At 38.9% G+C, this 24,740-nt stretch overlaps 1 protein-coding gene and 1 long non-coding RNA gene across 4 annotated transcripts in view; one reads left to right on the top strand and one right to left on the bottom strand.

Moving 5' to 3' along the window:
- The window catches only part of adcy7 (adenylate cyclase 7), a 64,127-nt gene that overhangs the window by 4,206 nt on the left and 35,181 nt on the right, over positions 1 to 24,740 (bottom strand). Inside the window, exons 3-25 of one of the 3 annotated variants that reach the window (XM_004539696.5) lie at positions 24,522 to 24,719; positions 23,109 to 23,270; positions 22,519 to 22,668; positions 19,247 to 19,407; positions 16,806 to 16,917; positions 15,487 to 15,614; positions 15,002 to 15,160; positions 14,766 to 14,898; positions 14,077 to 14,256; positions 13,620 to 13,657; positions 10,258 to 10,317; positions 8,639 to 8,713; positions 7,122 to 7,188; positions 6,915 to 7,012; positions 6,648 to 6,732; positions 5,151 to 5,288; positions 4,952 to 4,993; positions 4,535 to 4,740; positions 3,063 to 3,165; positions 2,805 to 2,963; positions 1,225 to 1,371; positions 981 to 1,088; positions 750 to 864 (exon numbers count right to left, since the gene is read on the bottom strand). In XM_004539696.5, coding sequence (XP_004539753.1) covers positions 750 to 864; positions 981 to 1,088; positions 1,225 to 1,371; positions 2,805 to 2,963; positions 3,063 to 3,165; positions 4,535 to 4,740; positions 4,952 to 4,993; positions 5,151 to 5,288; positions 6,648 to 6,732; positions 6,915 to 7,012; positions 7,122 to 7,188; positions 8,639 to 8,713; positions 10,258 to 10,317; positions 13,620 to 13,657; positions 14,077 to 14,256; positions 14,766 to 14,898; positions 15,002 to 15,160; positions 15,487 to 15,614; positions 16,806 to 16,917; positions 19,247 to 19,407; positions 22,519 to 22,668; positions 23,109 to 23,270; positions 24,522 to 24,719 — 2,824 coding nt within the window. Of the gene's footprint in view, positions 1 to 749; positions 865 to 980; positions 1,089 to 1,224; positions 1,372 to 2,804; positions 2,964 to 3,062; positions 3,166 to 4,534; positions 4,741 to 4,951; positions 4,994 to 5,150; positions 5,289 to 6,647; positions 6,733 to 6,914; positions 7,013 to 7,121; positions 7,189 to 8,638; positions 8,714 to 10,257; positions 10,318 to 13,619; positions 13,658 to 14,076; positions 14,257 to 14,765; positions 14,899 to 15,001; positions 15,161 to 15,486; positions 15,615 to 16,805; positions 16,918 to 19,246; positions 19,408 to 19,685; positions 19,758 to 22,518; positions 22,669 to 23,108; positions 23,271 to 24,521; positions 24,720 to 24,740 lie in introns of those variants that run through there. The other 2 variants (XM_004539697.5, XM_076875756.1) reach the window with 2 other exon arrangements.
- On the top strand, positions 20,540 to 22,405 carry LOC143419918 (uncharacterized). The gene is made up of 3 exons (XR_013099943.1): positions 20,540 to 20,837; positions 21,292 to 21,402; positions 22,030 to 22,405. It is a non-coding gene; the product is annotated as an uncharacterized LOC143419918 (long non-coding RNA).

The raw sequence follows: 24,740 nt of genomic DNA, 5'->3' as shown, positions 1-24,740 counted from the left end.
AATGTGACCTTAAGGTTTCAGTACAGTTCGGATGAAAACCCATTAGGTTATCACAAGTCACTAAATTCCAGTTTCCTTGGCATGGTAAATGGCCTGTATTTGTATAGCGCTTTACTAGTTCCTAAGGACCCCAAAGCGCTTTACACAACCAGTCATCCACCCATTCACACACTGGTGCTGGCAAGCTACATTGTAGCCACAGCCACCCTGGGGCGCACTGACAGAGGCGAGGCTGCCGGACACTGGCGCCACCGGGCCCTCTGACCACCACCAGGACACAACAACCGAGACTGTCCAAGCCGGGGCTCGAACCAATAGAATAGAAGCATTATTGTTTCATTAAGTCCCAGATTGTCACTAAGAAAAGAGGGTCTGCAGGAGAACTTACTATGGCCAGTGACATTTCTCATATAGCGTTCTTCTGTGAGATCTGTTTTTTTTATTTTAAGGTAACTAGGAAAAATACTCCACCACATTACAGTGGAGTAATTTATGCATGGCTCAACCTGATATAAAGTGGGAACTGCTTTAACACGAAGAAAATGCCTCAACTCCAGAAATTCTGTGACTATTTTTATAGGCATGAGCTTTTAACAACCTGTGTCAGTGAATGCTAGTACTCTCACTGCAAGAACAGTACATGAATGCCAATCATGTACTGAGTAACCAAGGAAACCTGTGCCAGCCTTAACAGAGATGGAGGCTGCACAATGCAGTATTTATTGAATTAAAGGTTTATGCACACTCACCCACACGAAGCCTGAAGCTATTGAAGGAATGTCTGTTGATGCCATCTAGCTTGCCTATCAGAGCGATGGCAAACTCTACCATGATCCCTATCTGGGCGTGCTGCCGTTCTCTGTCCTAAAACAACACAGAGTGATGTCAGTCCACAGCCTAATTATGAGGTTTGGTCATGGCTTGCTTTCAAACAGTTAAAGTTAAAGCCCGACCCTGGTCTGAAGTAGTAACTACCTCACCCGATTATTCTCCTGACCAGGTGACCCACTAAGCCCCGCAGCAGCCATGTAACTGCTGCCGATTGTCTTGATCTTCTCCACACCGCTGAACTTTGGTTTGGACAACAGCTGTTGAGTTAGAGGCAAACAAACAAACAAATGAGGGGTGCGCGCATTTATCATCCCAACCATGCCAGGGTCTTCATGATTAGCCCCTGACATTTGTATTTCAGACAAATATTCGGTAAGACTTTGACTTCCTGACCTCATCAAAGTCAGCGATGATCTCATTGAGAAGTCTCAAGCATTCCAGACCTTCTTTGTTGATATCGCACTCGGTGTAAAATTCTTTGAAATCCGGCACCGAAGCGAACATCACGCACACACAGTCATAGGACTGGTAGTAGAGGTCCTGTTGGGAAAAGCACAAAACCAACAGATAAAGCTTGTACAGGAAACATGTTACTTTTATGTTGTATGGAGCCACGCTATCTGGAAGTTATGATTATTTGTAGAGTTATAGTATAGAGTTCTGCTTATATAGTTTGTAGTTTTTCTTTTTGAATAATTACTGCCATGCTGTACTCAAGAAGCTTGCTTGCGTTACTTGCCACTCCTGATTTTCTGTGATAGCTGCAGAGTCATATCACTGATAGTAGGGCTGGGTATCCGTGTACCTGCTCTCATTTACTGTTTTAGCTGTTTGGTGGTTGTTGAAATTTTGTGAGGTTTCACCTGAGATTCTGGCATTTCGGGCAAAAAAAAATAGATTCAGGATTTTAATGAATCGATATCACGTTATCCAAGCCAGAATCGATTTTAATCGATAAATCGATTATCAAAACCCACCCCTAGCTGACAGTAGCATGCCAGCCAGTTATCTACATTCTTCACTTCGTCACAATTATGGCTCTAAAAAGGGTTCTGTTGTGTGGTTATATCAAACTCAAGCAGTAAATGATTGAAATGTATAAAGCACCTCTATATACCCACACTCCTCTGGCACATTGAGGCTTAAGGAGCTGGCTGTTTCCCCCGCACCATGTTTTTACATTTTCGCATTGTTTCACCAAGGAAATATGAAGATTATTGGGATTGCTACATTTAGATACTTAAACCTTCCTGTTACTTCTACTAACTGTGATAACACTGAAAGGGCAATTCATGCTCAGTGTAACAATGAAGCAGCAAGACACTGAACGGCATCTCCGCTTGTAGCCACTCCTGATGAACTTTGTACTTTAACCTCCTAATTTTTCTTTGCCGTTTGGGCTGATTGGGACCTAAAGAATGTAAAAACAAAGAATTACCAGATTTTTATTTTACCTAATTTTTGTTTTTGAGAAAAATTAGAGCCACATATGAGGACATTTGTTTCAAATTTTGATAGAACAGTGGCAGTATAATCGCAAGTGGATATCAGGCCCTTGTAGAGAAAAATTAAGTATTTTGGTTTAGATGTCCCAAAATGTGATGTCCACATATGTTTACGCCAGGTTCTAGGAGGTTAAAATATGTCCAGCACAACTTTCTGTGTCCTGTTCTCGGTGTCAGTGAAAACCTGATGAGTAAGCAGCTGGCACCCTGATTGTGTACAGTATTATGTTTCAAAGGTCCCTCTCTTTGAGTCTTTTAAAACCCAAAATCCACATGCTGGAAATAACAATTATTTATTTCTTTTTTTAAGATGACCTCAGATAACTGGTCACATTATTGCCGCCTGGTTCATGTTCACTTTCAGTATGTAATGATGGGGGGTTATCTCACGGGAATGATTTGTTTTTAACTCTCTTCACCAGTCCTTCATAGCATCCAGGGGACTAGAATCAACTTTGGAAATCTCACCTCGTTCTTCTTATTCTCCCCAACAAACAGCGCTGCTACGTGGGCCGGCAGCACATTTTCCAGCAGCAGGCGGTTCAAGTTCTCTCTCGTCTCGATCTCATCCTGCTCTGTGTGGTTCTTGTTCTTTAGCAGGAAGTCCTGGCGGAAGCAGTACTCGTTCTGTAATCCACAGGAATGGCAAGTTTAGAGGAAAATCAGCACAAGAGATAATTTTTTTGTTTTTTAAAATAATTCAGCAAACAAAAAACTGTCATTTACCTGCAGTGAGATGATGAACATGGTGACCAGGAAAAGCGTGATGTACATGCAACTCATATACTGGGGATGTTTTACCAGCCCTAAACATTTCAGGATTTCTACACTGCAAGACAAGCAAGAACATGACCAATCACAGACTCCACTTTTACTTGGAAAATAATAACTTGCAGTGGTTATGACTTTGACCACTAGTGATTAAAAGTACAAGGTGGCATAACAGTAAACTAAAATTCTCTGCTATAATTCTCTGATTAAGAATCCAATTCATTCATGTATTCAGAAAGAAGTATGCAGATATTGGTGCCTTAGATCATTTTTATTGACTTGTCTGACTAAGATTATGGTATGATGTGTGATAGACCACCCCAGAAGTAGCAATCTAACCTCTGATAAGATTTAAAAAAAAAAAAAAACAACACACAAACACAACATAAAACACTAAAGTTTCGAAATGAGTCCAAACTCCTTGGTAAGATCACTATGGTTACATCCATCTTTTAAAGACTACAATCAGAACAGTTTCCACTGAGCCACTTTCTCATCACCTGACATTTGCTGTGCCTTTTCTTTTGTCATACTCACTAAGCTTGTTTTATTGGATTTTATTTTGCATTATGAAATTACAGTTAATTTGCTTTAGAGAGGATTGTTATAATATTTTAGACTCTTGTCATATTCTTTCTCACTGAACTACTCGATTTAAGCCATTTGCTCGTTGATAATGTTTTGGCTGCTCTGACGCAGGTCTTGACTATTAGGCTGAAGTAGATCTGATGTTATATGATAAATATTACTGCACTGCAGCCATACACTGATTCAGATAAAGAAAACATGATGCCAGCAGATGCAATCTAAAATGCAACCTTTGCATGTTTGCATTAAGGCTGTCACCATATCCAGGATAATATCACAATCTAAACAAAAAGATTATTCCACCAATCAAAATCCTGCTTTTTTTACTTTCAACTTTATTAATTCACTAGTCTCCCTACTGAGGCAAATAGTGGGGGAAACTACTTGGCTAGATAGTGAGAACAAATGTCCCTGATGCAGCACACAGTTTGTACACAAAACAGGATTATAAAGCTAAAATTGAACGCCCAACTGCAGCAACTCAGTCAAACCAGAAACAAACAAACAAACTCCTGTGAGACAACCACAGAGATCAGTAGCTGGAGAGCTGGAGCTCAGAAAGCTGAGAGTAAATAAAGTAAGAATTAAGTCCTCCAAAGTTCATGGTCTCCAGTGCTTCACTCAGCCAATAAACAACAGCCTAACCTATGTGAGTTGTGGCATAAAGTGAATCTGACAGAGATAGTTAAAGCAACACAAAAGTGATTGCTGTCGGTGCGGTAACTTCACTGGTCACAAGCCACAGGTACGTAGATACATTTGCAGGTCAGCAGCGTGAAAACAGGAAATAATACATTTCCCGAAAAGCTGTGGGATTCACCCTTTTCCTTCAGTCTCACCTGCAGTTCAAATTTGTGAAGATTTCAAGGTCCTTCTTGGTGCTGAGGTTTTTGCTGTATTCATAAAAGGATGTATGCGTGTTTCTGATAATGATGACGTAATATGCCGTAGAGGCCACAGTCAGAAAGAGCACTTTAAGCTCAAAGCTCATCCGAAGGAAAACTCCACAGGCAATGAGTGATAGGATGCAGCAGTAGACAGAGTACTGAGGGACAGAAAAGGGGATAAAATGGAATTAGACTTGTAGCAAATCTAAATAATGTCCTAAATCAAATTTATAAGCAGCATGCAAACAAGTAAAACACTACACTCTTTTTTACTGTTAGGAGAACTACAATTAATACACACTACTTTACACTAAAATGTAATACTGCTATTTATACACCATCGTGTCTGGGATTAAATCTATCACTCACGGGAAGGCAAGAGTAGTCGTCTTTATCTGCCTGGTCAAAGCACTGCAGGGAGTGGAAAAACAAATAAATAAACAACTGACAAGCAACGACCTGACAACATGCTTTGAAGCTTGGCATGACATTTATGAACAGCACAGCTAGAAATACCAGAGTACTAAATGGATCTGTCTTAGCCTTCAACATGTGAGCAGAGTCTCACCAGGTTGAACACAGCCATGATAATGATGACCGCTGTGGTGATGGTTGCCAGAGGGAGGCGCACAAACGGCCGTTTAACCACTGCCTCTGACACAGCTGGCAGCCACTGGCAACCTGACAGCTTCTCCGGAAACAGGCGCTGCAGTGAAGTGAGGAGAAAAAAAGACAAAATGCAATCAAACAGGTACGAGCAACGTGACTTTTTTACAGTCAGCTATCTGCAGACAGCATGCACGAGTGATTCACAGCTAGCTCTTTCAAGGAAAGGAATCTGTCCGAGTTGAAAACCAAAAAACTGCATGTCCAGAACAGAATGTCAGATGTCATCTGCAGAGTCAGAAGGGCGTCTATAGTAAGCTGTAGCCCAGTGAATGCAGGAGATAGTTTTCATGCCATGTTTCCATTCTCAGATCATCTAATTCTGGCACAGTGTGCACAAAAACACAAGTCCTTTTCACTCATGCTTTTATTACTTGTGCCAATAGGGTGGGTGGGGGCTGGTGGCAGGGTAACTAAAGGGTACTAAAATCAATTCTTGCGTTTCTGTAATGGTTGATCCACCAGTATGTGCAAGGTCTTTAATCAAAATAATATTTTTAATGCCAATATATAATTACCGCTATTCATGATTTTTCAAATTTATAAGATAAAAAAAAGACAGGGGAAAAAAAGGGAAAACACATTATTTTTTGGTTCAGATGCCAATTTTGAAATTGTTACTTCAATGATTGTTACGCTTGATTAATTTCTGACTTCTAAGAGAAGTCCAGTGTGCCGAATTTAGGTATAGAAGCATGAATTCAGTTTGACATTTGCCTAATACATTGTTTCATTTTCATTTTTTTAAACATATTTTTAAAATCTTTGTGTTTTCTTGTTTGTTTGTTTTTCTAATTAATTAATTAAGCACTGCATTTGCACTGGACTTGAATTTAGGAGTGATCCACGCAGGAATTTTGTATTATATCTTGACAAGTTAAGAAATGTGAAAAGTTGTGACATTTTTGTCCCATCCCCTTGGTATTTTCTTAAAAACGCTGCGAATATAAAACATTAAAAATAGAAATTTGATTTGATTATATTTATGTACTTACTGGATAATTAAACTTTTTTTTTTTACAAAGTAATAACAATAATAATTATCTTTATCATCATCATCATCATCATCATCATCATGTGTTGAAAAAAAGTCTATAAAGAATTTAACATTAAACTTCTACTTCCCATGCACAAGGAAATTAAATTGAATGTCTTCAACAAACCACCTGTGTGTTAAGAATATGCAATATTAAAATGTGTTTCTAGATAAACGAGAAACTATTTATCACTGATGCTTGACCAGCATCCAGCTTGGCTTTAGATGTTACTGTAAAGATGCATGAAAGAGTTGTTGTGTCATTAAGGCTTTTTCTCCTGGTTTCTACAAACGGGGCCTGAAAAGAATCTTGTACCAAATCACTCAAATAACCAGATACTGAATGTGAATCAATGGACAAACCTGTAAGTGACCTGCGTAACAGATCGCCAGGACCAGGAGCAGCACACAAAACAGCCCTCCAAATAACACCGCCAGTCTCTGTTGCCTTAGGAAGACACGAATGAAAAAACAAAATAGCATCAATCTCCAGCTCATCTTCTAAATATAAAAACGTCTTCGTCGTGCGCTTTAAAACCTTTTTCAAATGCTCAAAAAACTGTTCCTCCGAGTTTGTACTCATGAGAAGAACAGATATTCAAATATCCGAAAAACTAAAAACATACTCACTTCCTTGCAACAAACATCTGAATGATGAAGATACAGAGGAAGATGAAGGTGGCACAGCTGGCGTAGTGTTTGAACATCGGCAAATCCAGGGCTCGATACTAAGAAAGGCGGAAGACACTTATTATGTTTCTTTTTCAGTATTAAAATGACTAAAATGTAAAAGTATGATGAAGCAGTCATTTATATTGAACATTAAATCTCACCAACCTGTTTTGCCAGATCTTTCTTCAGAAACCACAGAGCTAAGCCGCTCTCTTCAAACTTGTACCACTGCCTGCAACACATGAAGGGAGGTAAGTGGGCATGGAAGAAGAAAAGCAGGGAATGAAGGTGGAATCGGAGTTATTAACAGTCTCCTTCTATGAGATTTACATTTCAGGTGCTCTGTATTGTGACTGTTTTTAAGGTGAACACTGGGCACATGCTGCACTGCTCTGTGTTGGATCACACCTGATGCAACAACTTGATGCAACGGCAAAGAAAAAAAAATCTCAAAACATGAAAAAACACTGAGGTCATAATTTCTGTTCATTATAAACAAATAATTTTACTGAACACCACAGATCATTATGGGGGCTCTTAACTTAATCTGCATGTTTTAACCTCTAAGATTAACAAAGACATTGCACACAGCTTTAATTTGCTCTTAAATCTACTTAGATAACCTTTTGTATCCTCATGGTTGTGCATATACAAAAACATCTGATAACAAAAAAAAAAAAAATACACATAATTATAAATTACAGTAGAAAACACACACACACACACAAAACTGTATCACCTTTTTCGTTTTGCTCTTATTATTATTATTATTTTTAAATTGGTGCATCATTTCCATTCAGTTTCATGAAATGAAATCATTGCGCAACAGCTGGAACGATATGCATGTTTTAGCTGCAGCCTCCGATTTCAGAGAAGCTTTATTTTTAATCTGTAATATCTGAAGCTGTAAAGCAGCAACTTCACTAATTATCTAAAACATCTGCACAGTCAGTCAAGGTCTAAAAGTTCAGTCACAGTTAGATTACTAATGTGACATTTCGAATAACAGTTAAATCATTGTCTGTAATCTATTGCTCCATCAGATCCATGCATGCACTTTTAATGTACCAGAGTATAAATTCAGTGACAAAATGTTTCTCTTACGGTCACCATGAGCTTTTTGTTTTGTGCAAATATTTTTGTCACAGACCAGTTAAGCAAAACTGTGGTATCTATACCACAAAAGCACAAACCAAATGAGCCAAACGCGAACAAATTTGTCATCTGTGCTCACTTCTGATCAGCACCTGACATGAGAGGATGCAGGTAAACCAACACAGGGCCTCAGCTGCTGCTGGTTTCAAGTAAAAGCTTGTGACACAGGCTGGTGTCAGATCGCTGAATTTTAAATTGGGTTAATGGATTTTAATATTTTGTTGGTTGTATCAACAACCAGCATTACCAACAACCAAGCAATAGTAGCTGAATAAAAATAAACTGCAACATCTTGGCATATAGAAACGGTCACACAGCCGATCCAGAATTTCAGGGAAACAACAGAGTAAACAATTAGTCAGGCTTATCATCAAGGATCAAGATGTAACCTCAATCAGAAACAATTCAGCAGAGGATTTCCTCCACTGTGCAATTCCTTTAAACCTGTTAAATACAACACATTACAATATTTTATCAAATATGCTACAAATATTGCATAAATTGTGATTCGACCGAAATCGACCTACTTGTTGCTGAGCTCGTCTATGGTAATGGTCATCTCATTGTGCAGCTCCTCATCAAACCGAGTCTTCTGGGATTTCCTGGACCAGAAAACAGAGACAATAAGGAAGTGGCATGCAAACAAACGCAGAGACATGTAGAGTGACTGGAACAGATGCTGGAAAACCAGATCAAGCATGTGGGTCACTCTGGTCCAGTGTAGCTGTGGTTGGAGGCCACTTGGTTAATGCCATTCTGAGCATTAGTGAGAAAAGGGAAACGTAGGTTGTGCCTGCAAGAGTGTTACTGTACGAAAAGGGAGTGTGCCGGTAATGCTGCAGAGATCTGTGTGTTAGATGATCTCAGTGGGATTTGGTTGGTGTGTTTCTGTCGTGCTCCTGCTCGGAAACCCCCTGCTACATCAGGAAGGAAACATTCACACAGATGCAGAAACCCTGATTACCACACAAGCCCCAGTAGGTGATCAGCGTTAATAGGATCATGTCAGTCCACTAACAAAGGTTAGGGGCTTCCGAGATCGCATGTTGCCCTGTTACAAAGAGGCAGCAGTTAGAAAAGGTCAGAAAATACGTATTACACCACTGCACGGGTTAGTGTTAGAACAGCAAGGTTCTCTGCTAAGACAGTAGTTCTCAACCTGGAGGTCTAGTTTTTAACATTTCATTGCTTTTAATTATTACATTCAAACTTAGAGTAATCATCTTTTAAAAATTATTATAAAAATGCATATAAAATATTTGAAGGGGACCTATTCTGCTCACTTCCGGGTCCAAATTTTTACTCTTACACTCGAGTTGCTGTGCATGAGTTCAAAACATTTTTTAATTATCTTATATTGGGACTTGATGCCACCCCTCAGGTTATTCTCTGTTTGGTACACACCGTTTTACGTTCCTACCATCTCCAGCCGTCTTTCTTTTGATTGGTGGCCCCTCATAAACAGAAGGCTTGAATGGCAGGTGGGTGAAGCTTCTATGCTTGTACTCACAACTGTCAAGTATTCTAACTGAATTATACACTCAAGATTTTGAAAAACTTGCACACTTAATTATGAAACTGAGTAACAAATCAACGCTGCTGGCTTCTCTCCCAAGTGGCACAGAATGTATGATATCAGATATGTCACATATGTCATTTCCAGTACAACAAGAAAGACACAGAGAGAGCACAAATGGTTACGATTTAGCCTACTGTTACTACTGAACATAAGTGGGTGAGCTGAGCAAAAGAAGAAAAAAACCCCAATATAATTGTTAAATAATTCTTATTTTGTTCCTCGTGTTTGAAGTTTAGTCATACGGAATTTTAAAGGCTGTTTTTATATGTGTAAATAACATACATGAGTAAAAAGTGACAGCTTTAATAAAAAAAATATATAAAAACACATAATAGGTCCCCTTTAAAACTTTTCTTTCGTTATCTGCATAAAGCGAACTGATTGCAGGGGACTGGGAAAACAAAACAAAACATGGCAAGTGCATAATTTAAAGTAAAACTCAGCTCGCTGTAGTCTGCATTTACGCAAGCGCACGTGAGGCATTTGTTGGGGAGAATAAGCTGAAAGGCTGAGAACTACTGCACTGAAAGGACTGAGGACCTTGCGGGCCGTGAAGGCTCCACTCACTTAGGGTTGCCGAGCGGCGGGGCGGGTAAGGAGAATGCCTCTTCTAGAGACTCATCAAAGCTGTCGGGGTCCAACAGTAAAACACAAATATACATCGATCACAACAGAGCAGCGCAGAGCCAAAAAAACAAAACAAAACAAAAACAAACCACAGGATTTATAATCATTTTAAGATAAAAATTGAGCGTAGTGCAATAACAACTGTCAGTTTTAATCAGAGATCGGTATAATCTACCATGTTGTGTCATTAAAACCGTGTAGATCATTTCACTGTGACAGCCTCAGCCTTATTGGACTGTGAATACATGAATGAAATTGACAGTTTCCGCGATACAGCAAACCTACACACTCTCAGGAAGGAATGCTTGTGCACTTGGATCACACTTATCTCTTCTAATCACATTACTTCAGCCCACACTGTTTTGTGTAGGCGTGTCCTGCCCACTGATCAGTAGCTTTGCTGTTTTGATTCTGCCTTCACCAGATGGGGAGAGAGAATTAACCATTAAAAGCTATGACCACAATATATTGGTTATGCATTATTTAAAGCTAGTGGAAGGGCTACTCATATTGCTCAGAACTCCTACCCCTCTGCAGGAATAACTACCACTGCAGCACAGCTTTAAAAAAAAAAAAATCTATTTGTTAGTCAAATCGAATCCTCGAGCACTACTTTTGCTTCCATGAAACAGAATCATTGTGAGTCTCAGAAATATTAAATCTGTACCAATCAACAAACACTAATCGTGTAGTTACGCTTGCAAGAGCTGTGACCTAATCAGAGCGCTATAAACGTTTATACTCGCTTTTGAAGCACACTTAACGCACTGCAGTTTTCTCCTAAATAATAAGTGTTGGTGCTGAGAAAAAAGGGGAAGCTCCCCAAAAAACTGCTTCACCACGCTAACAGGAGATGATGGCAGTTGTAGTCAAAGCTGGCATGAACTTTGGTGTTAGCAAAGCACCATAAACATTTGTACTCATGCTTGACACAATGGAGTTTTCTCCTAAATGATAAAAACATTCAGCAATTTCTCGCTACTGATTTCCAAGATGGAAACTCTACACTTCAAGACTGATGTATTCTTGAAATTCTTGTAGAGACCAACCTGCCTTCAGACTGACTGTGCATCAGAGCAAAAACTGGTAACAAAGAGTGCAAGACAGGGCAAAAAATAAAAACAACACCATTTGCAAGCATTAATTAGATCATTTTTGGCAAGGCATGACAACAGTGAGCATAAACTGCCCGTCAGACATCTGTGTTACATATTGTGGAGCAGGGAAATTATTTTACTGCTATTGTTAAATAATTGTCATCAGTACCATTGCATTAAGAATATAATCTGCAGCATGGATACTGCATTCAGAGGTTTAAACAGTGTCTCTTTCAGAAAGACTGAGTTGCAGGCTGACAGGAAGTTGTATGCAGAAGTGAAAGCAGATAGTTATTTTGAGCAGCAGGCTAAGACGAGGCTTTAACAATGTAACAGATAGCTTTAAGAAGGCCTTAAGCAGTTATGACTATTTTATACACAATGCATATCTGTGCTTATTAAAGAGTTGGAGCTCGGTCAATTAATTGGGGGTCGGAAGCTTTGTTCGGCGCGATGTTCGGACAATCTATTGTGCAAGTGACTTGGAGCCATAGAAGGAATTGCAATACATGCTTACAAAACACTTATATATCAGATCATTTTATATTAAGGTTTTAGTAGAGGTTCTTGGTTAAAACATTTATTTAGTAGAAGACATACACATAGTCTCAGTGAGCCTCTGTCCTGGTGAAAGGTCAGAAGTGCAACAGGTGAATTGAGAAAGAGCATTTGAGGACGAGACACAGACAGTAGGTGAAGAGGTGACACAAAGAGCATGTGAGGTCAACACACACACACACATTAGTTAGATTTATTTAGAGGAGAGATTAGTTATGTCTCGACAAGAAAGAGGAACAATTCACTTTAAGATAAGAACGGAAAGTACCAGCCATGAAAATAGAAGATGATTTTCTGGGTGAAAAGCCATGGTGGTGTTGATCTGATCTATGTATAAAATGTATCTGTGACGCATGAAGGGGCGTCAGTAAATCAAACCCTGATGCTATAAAATATCTGTTTATGCTTTGATTAAGTCGAGGACTACTGGCTGTCTGCGTACAGAGTGTCTTCCCACACGTGTGTTCATTAAAATCATTGTTGGACCAAGAGCTTCTGGACCATGGGTGGTTTGTACTCTCCCTCCTCAATTTTGAACCTTAACAATATTAAGTGACCTACTAATGCTACTACATCTGCTATTTACAACACCGTTCCAAAAGAGCCGTGATGCTTTGTAAAATATATGTAAAAAGAGAATGCAGTCATTTACAGATCTCAGTTTATCCACAATAAGAACGAAATCCCAAAGTAATCATATCATGTGTCCAAACTGAGAAGGTGTTCCATCTTAGGAAAAATATTAGCTCATTTTGAATGTGATGGCAGTAACACGAATCAAAACTGTTTAGATGGGGCAACAAAAGGCTGAAAAAGTAACTGGTACATTTTGCAAGCAATTAGGTTCATTGACAACAGGTCAGTAACATGATTGGGTATAAAAATAGCATCTTAAACAGGGGATGTTTCTCAGAGGTAAAGATGGGCAATTGCAGAATAACCTAAAATTGTGAAATGCTGACTGTCAAATAATTTACAGTACATAATATCATAAAAGTATGCCAAGAATTGGGAGAAATCTCTGTGCGCAAGGCACAAGGCTGAAAATCAATATTAGATGTCTTAGGACTTCAGGGCTGCTGAGCAGCTAGAATAACAAACAAGAATGGTACCATATTCCTCTTCCAAAAGCCCAGCACACACAGAAGAACATATTCAGCACGCTGCTTGTACGCTCACCGCAAGTTACTCTAGAGGATAACAAGCTAGATGCTATTTGGTGTTTTAGATATCATCTAAAATGACTCTGAAATCTCAGATCTTTCAGAAATGCATACATTTAGGGTATTATGTTAATCTCCATAAGTATAGCTGAATATAGTCATTGATGTAACATCTGCAAGATGTTAAACTATAATATGCTTCTAACTGCTTCAATATAGTCTTACATAATACAGTATTAATAAAGACATTGCAAAGACTTCAGGGTTTATGGACTGATAAGAATGTCCTGGCTGGAAAATTTGCTGGCCAGAAACTCTTTTCTTTTAAGGCAGTTGTCATAATGATGCTACTGAGTAGGTTGGTTGTAAAAGCCAGCGTGCATATGTGTGAAAAAGCTTTTTGTCGATGTCAAGTTTCATGTTGTGTTTGAGTCATGTGTGAATTAATTTTGTAGCTACTGGAGCAGCTGAAGATTTGTCTTACCTCTCAGGGTTCTTGGAGCTCGGTCGCAAAGGAATATCCTGAAAAAGATGAGGATAATACTGTAGTTATATAGCATTTTGGTTTGGAAATGTTCTCACAAGACAATGATTCCTTAGTTTTGATGAAAGACATGTAAAATCAATTTTTAAATCTCTTGATTTCTTAAAGCTTTTTAAAAAATTCAATGCTTTGAAAGTAAAAATAAGCTTTTCTGACTTCTGATATGTTTGATTTCCTTTACTTATCACATTCAGAAATAACATTAAAATCCCCTTCTGCTAAATCACGTAATACACACTCATTGCCTTTGCTGCATGCTGACCAAGCATGTATGTGTGCATGGTCAACCTCACGATAATCCCAAAGAAGCCACAAAGAAAACAACAACTTTATTCTCTTTCATTGTCATCTTGATAATAATGTAAATAAACCATGGTGTACAATCCAGCGACCTTACCTTGAAACGTGGTTTGCCATTGACAATCGTGTCTGGTGTGAAGCCGTCTCGGTTCTGCAGGTGGGCGAAAGGTTTGACAGCCCCCCAGGATTCAAGGTAGCGGGTCATACGCACAGATGCTCGCATCTTCAGACCATCATTCACCCGAGGTTTGGGGGGCTTTTGGTTGTTCTGGGAGGACTTAAGATGTAGATGACTTAAGACTTAAGATGTAGATGAACATGCAAAGATTTGATAGTGAATATCATGTACTAATAGCTCAAAGAATCCATCCCATTGGCTCAAAAAGAGATGAAAATTGCAATAAAAAATACATTTATGCAGTATTCTTTATAGTGACAAATCTGACCTAAGATGAGACAGCAAGGAGAAAAAAGGAAAAACGTTTGCTGAGGTCGTGAGAAACAAACACCCAAAAGTATAGTGGGAAGGGGAAAAAAGATTTAAAATATCAACACATATTGTTCTTTGACATATGGCAAGCAACATCCAATTTTAAAAAACCCCACAGTGTGCAAAATACAAAGTGAAATATATAAAAATGATTTACAAGATTAACATGATTGTTTTATTAGTAAAATTCAAAATCCTAACAGCAGTTATCTGTATGAGGAGACATTTGAAATGCTAAAGATTTCTCTCCATCCTTCACAAACTGTGTTTTTTAGGAATATGGACTTAAAGCTTACCCGTGGATCAATGACTAGGTAGGTCTGGACGTTGAGCTCTTTTAAGTAGGTGTCCCTGAGGTGACCGTTTCCTTCTTCTACTTCATACGCCTTGTTTAGGTGCTTCAGAGTCGCCTCTGTTATGTGGACACGTCTGGTCAAATGTAAAAAATAAATAAATGAATCTGGTAACTTCAACTTTAAGAGTCGATATTAAATGTGAAACAAGAAAAGGTAAAAAGGGTAGTGCTCCTTACCCTGGAAGGCCTCCTGACTCCATATGATTGGCTAGAGTGACATCATGTGACCATACATCAAACTGCCACTTACGAAGTCCAATCACACCACAGAGCACGTTGCCCGAGTGAACCCCAACTCTCATGTTGATATCCACTCCTGTGGCCTCTCGTACCTGCCTGAAGGAGTTTTGCAGAAATACAAAAACTTGTTTTCATTCTTTAATATTATTTCTATATTTTCAGTAATTCCAAACACAATAACACTGCAAGGATGTATGTGTGTGTGTGTGTCTCAGTGCATCTCTACCATACGTTTCTGTGTTTTAATCTGTATGGTAAAAATGTTCCCCTTAGATCTTCCACGCAGTTTAATATACCTTCCACTGACACTCTTCATAAATAATTAATGCATAAATCCTGGTTATTTAAACATTACACAATCTATCTTGAAAATAACTGTACGTTAAAAACAGCTAAAAGTGACTGTTATAAGAAAAACTTACTTGATGGCTTCACACATGTCCAGACCCATTTTGACACAGTTCTTTGCATGTTTAGGCAGTGACACCGGCAGCCCAGACACACAGTAGTAGCAATCTCCGAGGATCTTGATTCTCATGCATTCGTTTTCCTTTAAAGAATGAGAAAAACGGATAAGTCATTCACAAAATAAATAAATAAATCAATCAATGTGCCACTTTGCACAAAACAGCTTTGCCTATTAGGGCTTAAGTGCCTCAGTCAGACCTTAATTAGTGAGTGTTTCCTTTTTCAGCTGTCAGACCCTGATTTTCTGAGATGAAGATTATTTCACTATAGTGCCAACAGTGCTTTAAGAGGCAAATACTGAAGTGCAAGTTGAATATAAATGGGCCCAGAAATGCCCCTGTGGTCAAGCTTATACTGGAGAAAGCACAAAAACAACATATTTCAGAACATAAAACAGCCATTTGTACTGGAAATGTGGAGTATGGTATAGCCAAACACTATTATGAGGTTAAACATGGCTCCCCTAGCATCTTCATTTAATTGGTCTTGAGCATGTAACTCTTCCTGCCAGAGGGGGCGATCTTTCTAAGCTTTGTCAGAGAGGAGTTCAATCTTAAACTTCCATTTGTGAACAAGCACCAATGCAAACAATGATATATACAAAGATACAGAATGTTTATGATGAAACTTGTAGCCTCAGTTGTAAACGCACTATTCTGTTTTAAGAATTATACTTACTGTTGCAAATTTTTAAGAGGGTGATATGAGATTAGAAAGTGATTTACTATGTGATTGTTTTAAGCCAATCATCTGACAGATTGCAGCATGTACAGCAGCTTTCCCCACCCTTTTTTGCGCCACTGACCGGTTTATGTCCGACAATATTTTCACGGCCTTTAAGGTGTCGCGGATAAATACAACAAAATAAAACCAGTACCAGTACCAAAAAAAGAAGATTTATTCATAACAAACGGGAAAAGACCCAGGGAAACTGAGTTAATGATTAAAAGTAGTAAAAAAAATAATAACTCTAAAAACCAATAAAAACCCTGAAAACCATAAATTTCACACCCGAGCCTCAACTCTCGCGGCCCGGCACCAAGAGACTCACGGACCGGTACTGGTCCGTGGCCTGGGGGTCGGGGACCGCTGATGTACAGTATATGATCTCTATTTTGTTTCCACAAGGCTGAAATGTTAGCATGTTTGCTAGCATGGCTAAATAAATTGGTGTGTTTGAGATTTGTCAACAATGGAAGTTTTGTGTTTGTGAAACCTTTGGGCATTCGACACTTGGATATAAAAGCTATTTTTATTTAATGTCTTAACTCACCTTGGCAATTTGGTCAAACTTGCCAAACAGTTCATTGAGCATAATGACCAGCTCCTTGGGAGAACAGTCACTGGCCAGTCGGGTGAAACCGACAATGTCTGCATACAGAATGCTGAAAGATATTAAGTGAACGAACATTTAACACAGAAATATTCACATGTAATGAAAGAATACCCATTCAACATGTGCAACAAGCATTTATCAAACAAAATAGGTTTTAGAGCTGGCAAAGTTTACATGCATACATGCTTCTGACTTTATCAATGACACATCTGATGTCAAACTTTTTTTTTTTTTTTAATACTACAGTGGTCCTGACTGAATAACTCAAAATTCAAATTGTTTGGTGATGTTTTGATTGTAGAAACTACAAGAATCCCACTAATTAAGCCAGACCTTCCCAAAGGGTGGGGCCCCTCCATGGCAGGGAACATTTTTCTTGTAAAACAAAGGGGGGCCTAGCAAAAAAAGTTTGGGAACCACTGAATTAAGCCATCCTTTAAATTCTAAAAGAGGAGATTCCTAAAGAAAACCACCAGGCTTAGCTTACTTTGGGCCAAACCCATGTGATTGCGATTCACATGCCCAGGCTGATAAAAAGAACAAATACTGGCAGAACAACAAATCCTGTCTTTCATCATTGGCTTTCGTCACTCAACCAATTAACAATAGATGCTGACAAGGACTTCATGAAGGTTCTGTTAACAATCAACCAATGTGCAGTGGACTGGAGGATACTAATGGCCATAAAGCTCAAACAGTTTTAGTCCTTCAAATTTGGCCCCAAAACAGCAGCTTTTCTCAGCACAGCCCATTATGATCCATTGTGACCATTATGGGCTGTGCTGATCGGGATTGATCGGGCAAAAATATCTGTACTATCACCCATTAAACTTCAGTAGACCTGATTTAAAGGCATGTTTGGTTCAAATGCTGAAACACAGACCAGGCATTATTAAAACTACCCATCAGCAAACCACAAAGGAACACTGATATCTTATCTGACCTATTAAAGACCCTGACACCACCAAAATAAAGACTAGAAGCTTGGCATGAATTCAAACAAAAAGAGAGCAATGGATTCATTGTCTTAACGTATCTGTATTCACACCAGCTAAGTGAATACAATCACCTGACCATATTAGAGGTTATGTCAACAGTCGTGATTAATCCTGCACGAAGCATGAAGTGATTTGTTTTATCTGGTTTAGAAAAGACTACTGAAGGGAACTATTAAAGAAGCCATCAACTATGTCCAAGAATACCCATGGTTCAGTTTATTTGGAACTGTTAAACTCTATTAAAAACAACCACAAATATTCATAGCTTGTGTACATATAGGCAAATGCACCGAGTGGAGCTGATTACTGACACCGTTGAAGCCTGGCCTGAGTAACACTGGCCGTAAGTGACCAGCGGATGAACACAGATACTGCACCTGCTTCCACTACGTGACTGAAGTGAGCCAGGTGTTTCAGGAGACTGAGAACACAGCTAATTACTGGACTGACTCAGGTAATTATAGAGACTTGTATATGACACGGCCTATCATTTAACACCTTTTTGCAGTGGCCTTAAATGAACATGGAAGCAAAGATGATGCCACAATGGACCTTTGATTGCAAAATTCAAAACCTCTATAGATCTTCAAGCATTTCTTCAAACATCTTAAAAAGAAAATAGTTTAGTTTTGTTGTGTTTAATGCCATTACGGTTTCATTTTGCGTCCACGTGCAGAATATTGTTAAAAAACAACTGCCTTTACAGAGTATTGAGTTTGCTCTTAGGAAAACCTGCAATGCTTTTAGTGACGTGAGATGAGAACGGCGTCCTGTTTCCGCATCAGAAAAATCATTTCGCTTTCAGCTGTCCTGATATCAGTCAGCACTTGCTAAATTAATGAAAACCTCATAAAGCAGAGCTATATTTGGGTCACTGCTCGGAAAACAGACATAGTAATCTCCAGTATTTAGAGAATTTGTCTCGAATTGCTTTTTCCCCCCTGCTTTTTTCTTGCCTTGTTTGTTTTAAGATGTGATGCCTGAGGATTTACATTTAGATTAAAAATACAATACATTTCTTTTAATTACTTAAAAAAGTCCTTTCTAATTCAAAGTCAACGTGATAAATACAATAAAATACTGTTTAAAACGCGGGTCTTTTACAAGACACGCACACTAGATGTGAGTCACAATCCATCTGAAGTGATTCATTTTAAGCTTACACAAATGTAGTCTTTTATTTAGTCTGGAAATCTGTCAGTGTTAATAATTATAAGCAGAGCAAATTCAGGCCACAGACACTTATTTCCAAAATGTCAGATTGGACAGCAAATATCTGCTGCCAGAACAATGAATGCATTTTTTGACTAAAATGAGGCTTCTACAACGAGGTTATTATTTAAAATAATATTGCGATCCCAAAGATGGTTGCGGTTGTACCTGACATTTTCATGCCTCTTGACATAGAGGCTTTTGAAGTTGTTATCTTTGACGAGCCGTTGTTGCTCTTCTTTGTCTTTACAGTCTTGCAAGCGCTCCATTATTGCCAGTTTCATCTTCATGGAGATGTAGACTGGCAACACAGACTGCAGCAGGTTCTCCTGCAAATACAAACAGACACACACACACACACACACACACAATTAGTTACATAAGTGCAATTTAGGAGAGTCAGGAAATTAAGCTTATTTGACTGCTGCACTCAGTATACAGCCATGAGTGGTCAGGTCCTGTAGTGAACAAAGGTCTACCAGAAACAGAAAGGGTAGAACAGAAGACATCCACAAATATGATGACCAGAACACAGGAAGCAAAAGCTCCAATTAAAACATTTTTTTTCCTGTGACCATCTTTAATTCTGTCTGTAATCACATCATACTTTGAGTCCCAGTCTGTATCAGTCCTATTATTTCCTCAGCACTGTCCCCACACCTGTGAACCTTTACTTAGCATTCAGAGCAGGAGTGGTTTATATAGAGACCAGAATATTCACACTGGGTTAAAAATGGTGCAATGGCACCAAACACATACAAATCATGCTGCTATTGCATCTAGTCCATGATTAACATGAGACAGCAGAAGAAATATGTGTATAGCATGAGCCATAATACCCTGAGGCCTGAGAAATGTTCAAAGTTCGACTGCTTCATTAAGACACAAATCTGACTTCCAAAGAAATGATTAATCCCTTCTCACATCATATGAAGGGCGGCAGGTTACATCATCTGACTACGCTGGCTGAGACGAGGCTTGTTATATTTTAATTCAACAAGTCACTGCAAAGTGCTTCAAATATATTTCCTTTAGTCAGCGAGGTAAACGTCTCATTGTCATTTTAAAAATCCTTCAAAACACTAGAGCAAGAGTACTTAGTCTTTTTTGCTAATTGACTTAGGGGACAAACATTTGTAATTGTGATGACAATAATCATGAGATCTGAGTAAGATATTTGTACAGAAAGCATTAAAATGAAAAGTTGATGTGCAGTTCTTTGTGCATGAATAAATTAGTTGACCTATTTATACATTTTTATGCCATATACATAGGCATACTATTACAGTGATGGATGCTCATGTTAAACCTTTTTGCAACTGACAGCGAATCAGAAGAAATTTTACGAGAAAGGGGAGGAGCGCAAACAACTTCGTCATTGTATTGCTACAACACTGATTGTCTTCATAAGCTACAACAGGGGGTGCCCAATCCCAGTCCTCGAGAGCTACCATCCTGCAGCTTTTAGATGCATCCTTGTTCCCACACACCTGAATCAAATGAATGGCTTGTTATCAGGCCTTTGCCAAACATGATGGCATGCTGAAGAGGTAATCAAACCATTTGATTCAGCTGTGTTGGAGTAGGGATGCATCTAAAAGCTGCAGGATAGTAGCTCTCGAGGACCGGGATTGGGCAGCCCTGATCTACAATATTGCTCTATTTTGGGACCCTTTTATTTACTTCAGCTAATCAGGACCTGGCAAACCTCCACTCGCTTGGCACAGAGATACCACTACCACACTTCATGGCATGCAAGGTATGTTATATACCAGCTGATTTGTGTCTAAATTTAGTGCTTTAGTAGTTTACATGTGAGAAATGTCTCTGACTTTTTGGAAAAGCCAAGTGTGTTGTCACAAGACTTATTTCCCTGGAGGGTTTGTGGACACTCTCCAAGCTGTCAAAACATATCAAGGACCTGAGAGAATGAAAATTAATTTTGAGTCTCATTTTTTTTTTAGTCCAAATACTCACGCTTTTTCTTTTTTTTTTTTTCAAATTAATTTAAAGGGAAATTAAGAAGTAAGAACACAAACATCCATTTAAATGAGTGTAAACAGTAGACAACATACAGTTGTGTCTTCTTAATTACTCAAAAAGCTTACACATAAAGATTACGGTCACCCATTTACACAAACTCTCATGATAATTATACTTGTGCTGCTACACACAAATATATGGGAAGTTTTTTATTTGTTTGTTTGTTTCAGTATCTGGATTGCGGACACCTCGACATGTAGAAAGGAGAAGCCGGAGCAGTAACAACAGATCGTCTGATTAGTGGATCTCTGATGTACCTCCTGAGTCACTACCACTCCGAAGTAAAAACAAATAATCCACATGTAGTAATATTTAAACACAAACAATGTGGGAGAGATCATGGGGGTTAAGAACTCACCTAAGGCAAAGCATTTTATGTGTTAGTCCTTACAGATGCGCGTGTGTGTGTGTGCGCGCTCATGCTTCCTCCTCTCTGCAACAATATCACCTGCTTTTTAGTCACAATGGAAAATATTTATCAGAAGAAAAAAAAAAAAAAAAAGAAAGAAAAACCTCTCATAAAGGGACCTTTGCACAGAGGACCGTATGTAAAGTGCTTCTGGAAATGTGTACATGTGAATGAAAATGTATATGAACGATCCCTAGTATGATACTTATTTTAACATGTATAAACATTGTTATTAAACCAATTTTATTAATGTTGGTTTCACATGGGAGCATAGACAAACAGTTTGAATATCATTTAGATGTCCTTCACACCCTGCCAAGAAGCATTTCGGGGGAACATACTGGGCTTTTCCCAGTGGAATTGACACAGTGTGCGATTGTCATTGGTTCCTCTTTTTCTCTCGCTCCCTCCCTTCCCCTCTCCTCCCAGCCACAGTTCAAAACAAGAAGAGAAGGTTTGAATGTTAACGACTATATCATTCCTTTTTTTTTCCTGCTAGGCAACACTGAAGCCTCCCTGTCAGCATGTTTTATGTCCTCTACTAAGCAACAGTCAAAACAAATGATAAAAGGGGGAAATTGTTGCAAAAAGGCTCCTGAAGTAGAAGAAGTCAGCACAGATGCGTGTAATTTAAAAGGCATCACAGGAAAATCTAATTTGAGAAGGATTTGGTAGTCCCATTGAAAACATTCATGGAAGAGTCAACGTAAGGGCAGCCAAAGGCAAAGCTCAGAAATTAAATGCAATAAAATAATAAGAGTACGGCAATAACGATTATGATGAGCTATTTTCATTTGTCTGTAATGTTTGTTTACATTCTGTGAGGGTTCAAAATATAGACAAAAACTGTGAAATCTCATGATAAAGCACCACGTTACCCAAGCCACTCTTTATCCGGTCATTGCACTGCAGACCTATTTGCAGAAACAAATTTTCATACAACACACATTAAAGCATGCATGCCACACAATGAAAGCCACTGTATTACCTGTTGTCTCTTTTCTATCTCGAGCTTCATCCGCATTCCCAGGGACCTCAGGGTGTCCTGGAAAGTCTGCCTCAGGGTTTTCTCCATTAGGACTTTATGAAAGGCTCCCACCACACTGCCGCACAGAAACACCACTAGGTTGGACAGGAGCTAGAGAAAGAGGCACAGCAGCAGATGTTAGAGCTCAAGTTGAAACACTTGCTATGCACGAACACACACACGCAGGCATGAATCTGAACCTCTGTGTGCCTGCTGGAACGGGACATTACAAATTAATGATACTCAAGTTCCTACGTCAATGGCTTTGGCTTTCTACTGGTCCATTTTTTTGTGTTTAACTTGGCCAGTAATAAACACAATATTTTGACACCATCACATCACACACTGAGATTCACATCTGTAAGTTTTCAGTGTTTTCTGAAGGATTCCTATGTTCTTGTAATTATGAACTGCAACTTGCCATTTTCCTACAAATTATATTGACCTGAAGTGCTGAACACATTCTTCACACTAAAGCAACAATCACAGACTGATTAACATCACAGAAGCAGTAAGAACTAGAATTACTAGAACAATTCGAATGGTTTTACCTGGTTGGCAAGGTAACTGGTCTCTGTGCTGTAAACTTTGAGGTGTATCGTGATGGCCAAAATGTGGGACAGAGAGGAAATGATGCTCAGCACTACAGCATCCTTCATCTGGAATGGCAGCATTGTGTATACAGAGAAGATGATGAAGAGGAATAAAGGCACCTGGGAACATATAGGAAAGGACTGAGTCATTTCAAATCATTCCTAGTTTTTGGAACAATTACATCATCTGGTGTTTAGTCACAGATCCAAAGCTAAAAGACATTTCACAGCTAAGCTGTAGAAGATTTATGAGAAGAAAAAAAATCCGTTTTACGCAACCAAACCAGCAACTTGGTGAGAATTAGAAAGTATAAATATTCATCATTTTTTTCTTCTAAATGGAAATATACTACATGCAGAAACAAAAAAAACAAAAGCTAATATTGAATGTCCATGATGTTCTTGATCTCACATAGCACTGCACAGTCCCTGCAACCACTAATGGAGATTCAAAATCAGTTATGCAAAGAATAACTCTCTAAACAAACACCAGTAAAGTCAACCTAGGCATAAGTTCACTTAAGATGGATGGAGGCAAAGTGAAAACCTGCCCTGTGGTCTGAAATTTACTTTTGGAAAGCATCAGTGACGCACACCGGTCTAAAGAGGACAGGGACCATATGGGTTGTTAACAGTACACAGTACATAAGTAAGAGAGCACCATTAATGCACAACAATATAAAAGATGCCAGGAAAAGGTTGTTAAACTTATGACATTTTCAAGAAAAAGACTGTCAAAAAATTTCCATATATTTCTTAACAGCCTTGGTTTGTAGCAGAGAGTCAGATATAAAACCGATGCCTGCAGTCCAGGCCTGTTACCCACTGATAATGTTTGGGACATTACGAAACCCAGCAACAGAAGGGAGGGCTTCAGGTGTTGAGGAGCCGACCACCTCGATGAAAAAAATAAATAAAGGAGAAGGACAAATCCAACACAGTGGGAAACATACCTCGTCCCTGAAATTTAAAATAAGCGTAAGGTCCTGGGTTTGAATCCAATGTGTACTTCTGTGTAGGTGCCTCTGGGGGTTCTCTAAAACTACTCTGGCTTCCTTTCACAGTCGAAAGATAGTTAAAGTGGCAATTCTATATTGGTCGCAGGTAAAATGTAAGTCTGAATGGTGCCTGTGCTAAGCTGCAGCCCTCGATTGGACAAGCAGGAAAAAGTGGATAAGTGGAAAAATTGATTTTTAAATTTTTATTTCTACCATTCAGTGTATTGTGTTTGTAGTTTTTCTAGCAAATATATGGTTTTCAGGACTAAATGATTTAAGTATTTGTGTACATTTTACACAGCTTCCCAAGATTTTTGCCTCTGGAAAAGGCTTGCATTACTTCAGTTTAAACTCTGCTGTAAAGTGAAGTTACCTGGTCCCAAGGTAAGACAATAGGTCCACTGAAGATGAAGGTGTAGCCCAAGGTGAGGTGTGTTGCCCATACAATCAGGCCTAGCAGACGCCTCCATCGCTGTGCGAGTACGTCTGTACACACCAGCACAAACACAGCTAGGAACACACACAGGCTGGCGCTCACCACACTCACAAAGACATAATGTTTGTCGGCTCCCTATAACAGAAGCCAGGGAGA

This window comes from Maylandia zebra, linkage group LG1 (assembly GCF_041146795.1).
Source record: "Maylandia zebra isolate NMK-2024a linkage group LG1, Mzebra_GT3a, whole genome shotgun sequence".
Taxonomy (NCBI): domain Eukaryota; kingdom Metazoa; phylum Chordata; class Actinopteri; order Cichliformes; family Cichlidae; genus Maylandia; species Maylandia zebra.
Note: the sequence above shows the minus strand (reverse complement) of the source record. Positions and strands in the feature narration are given on the sequence as shown.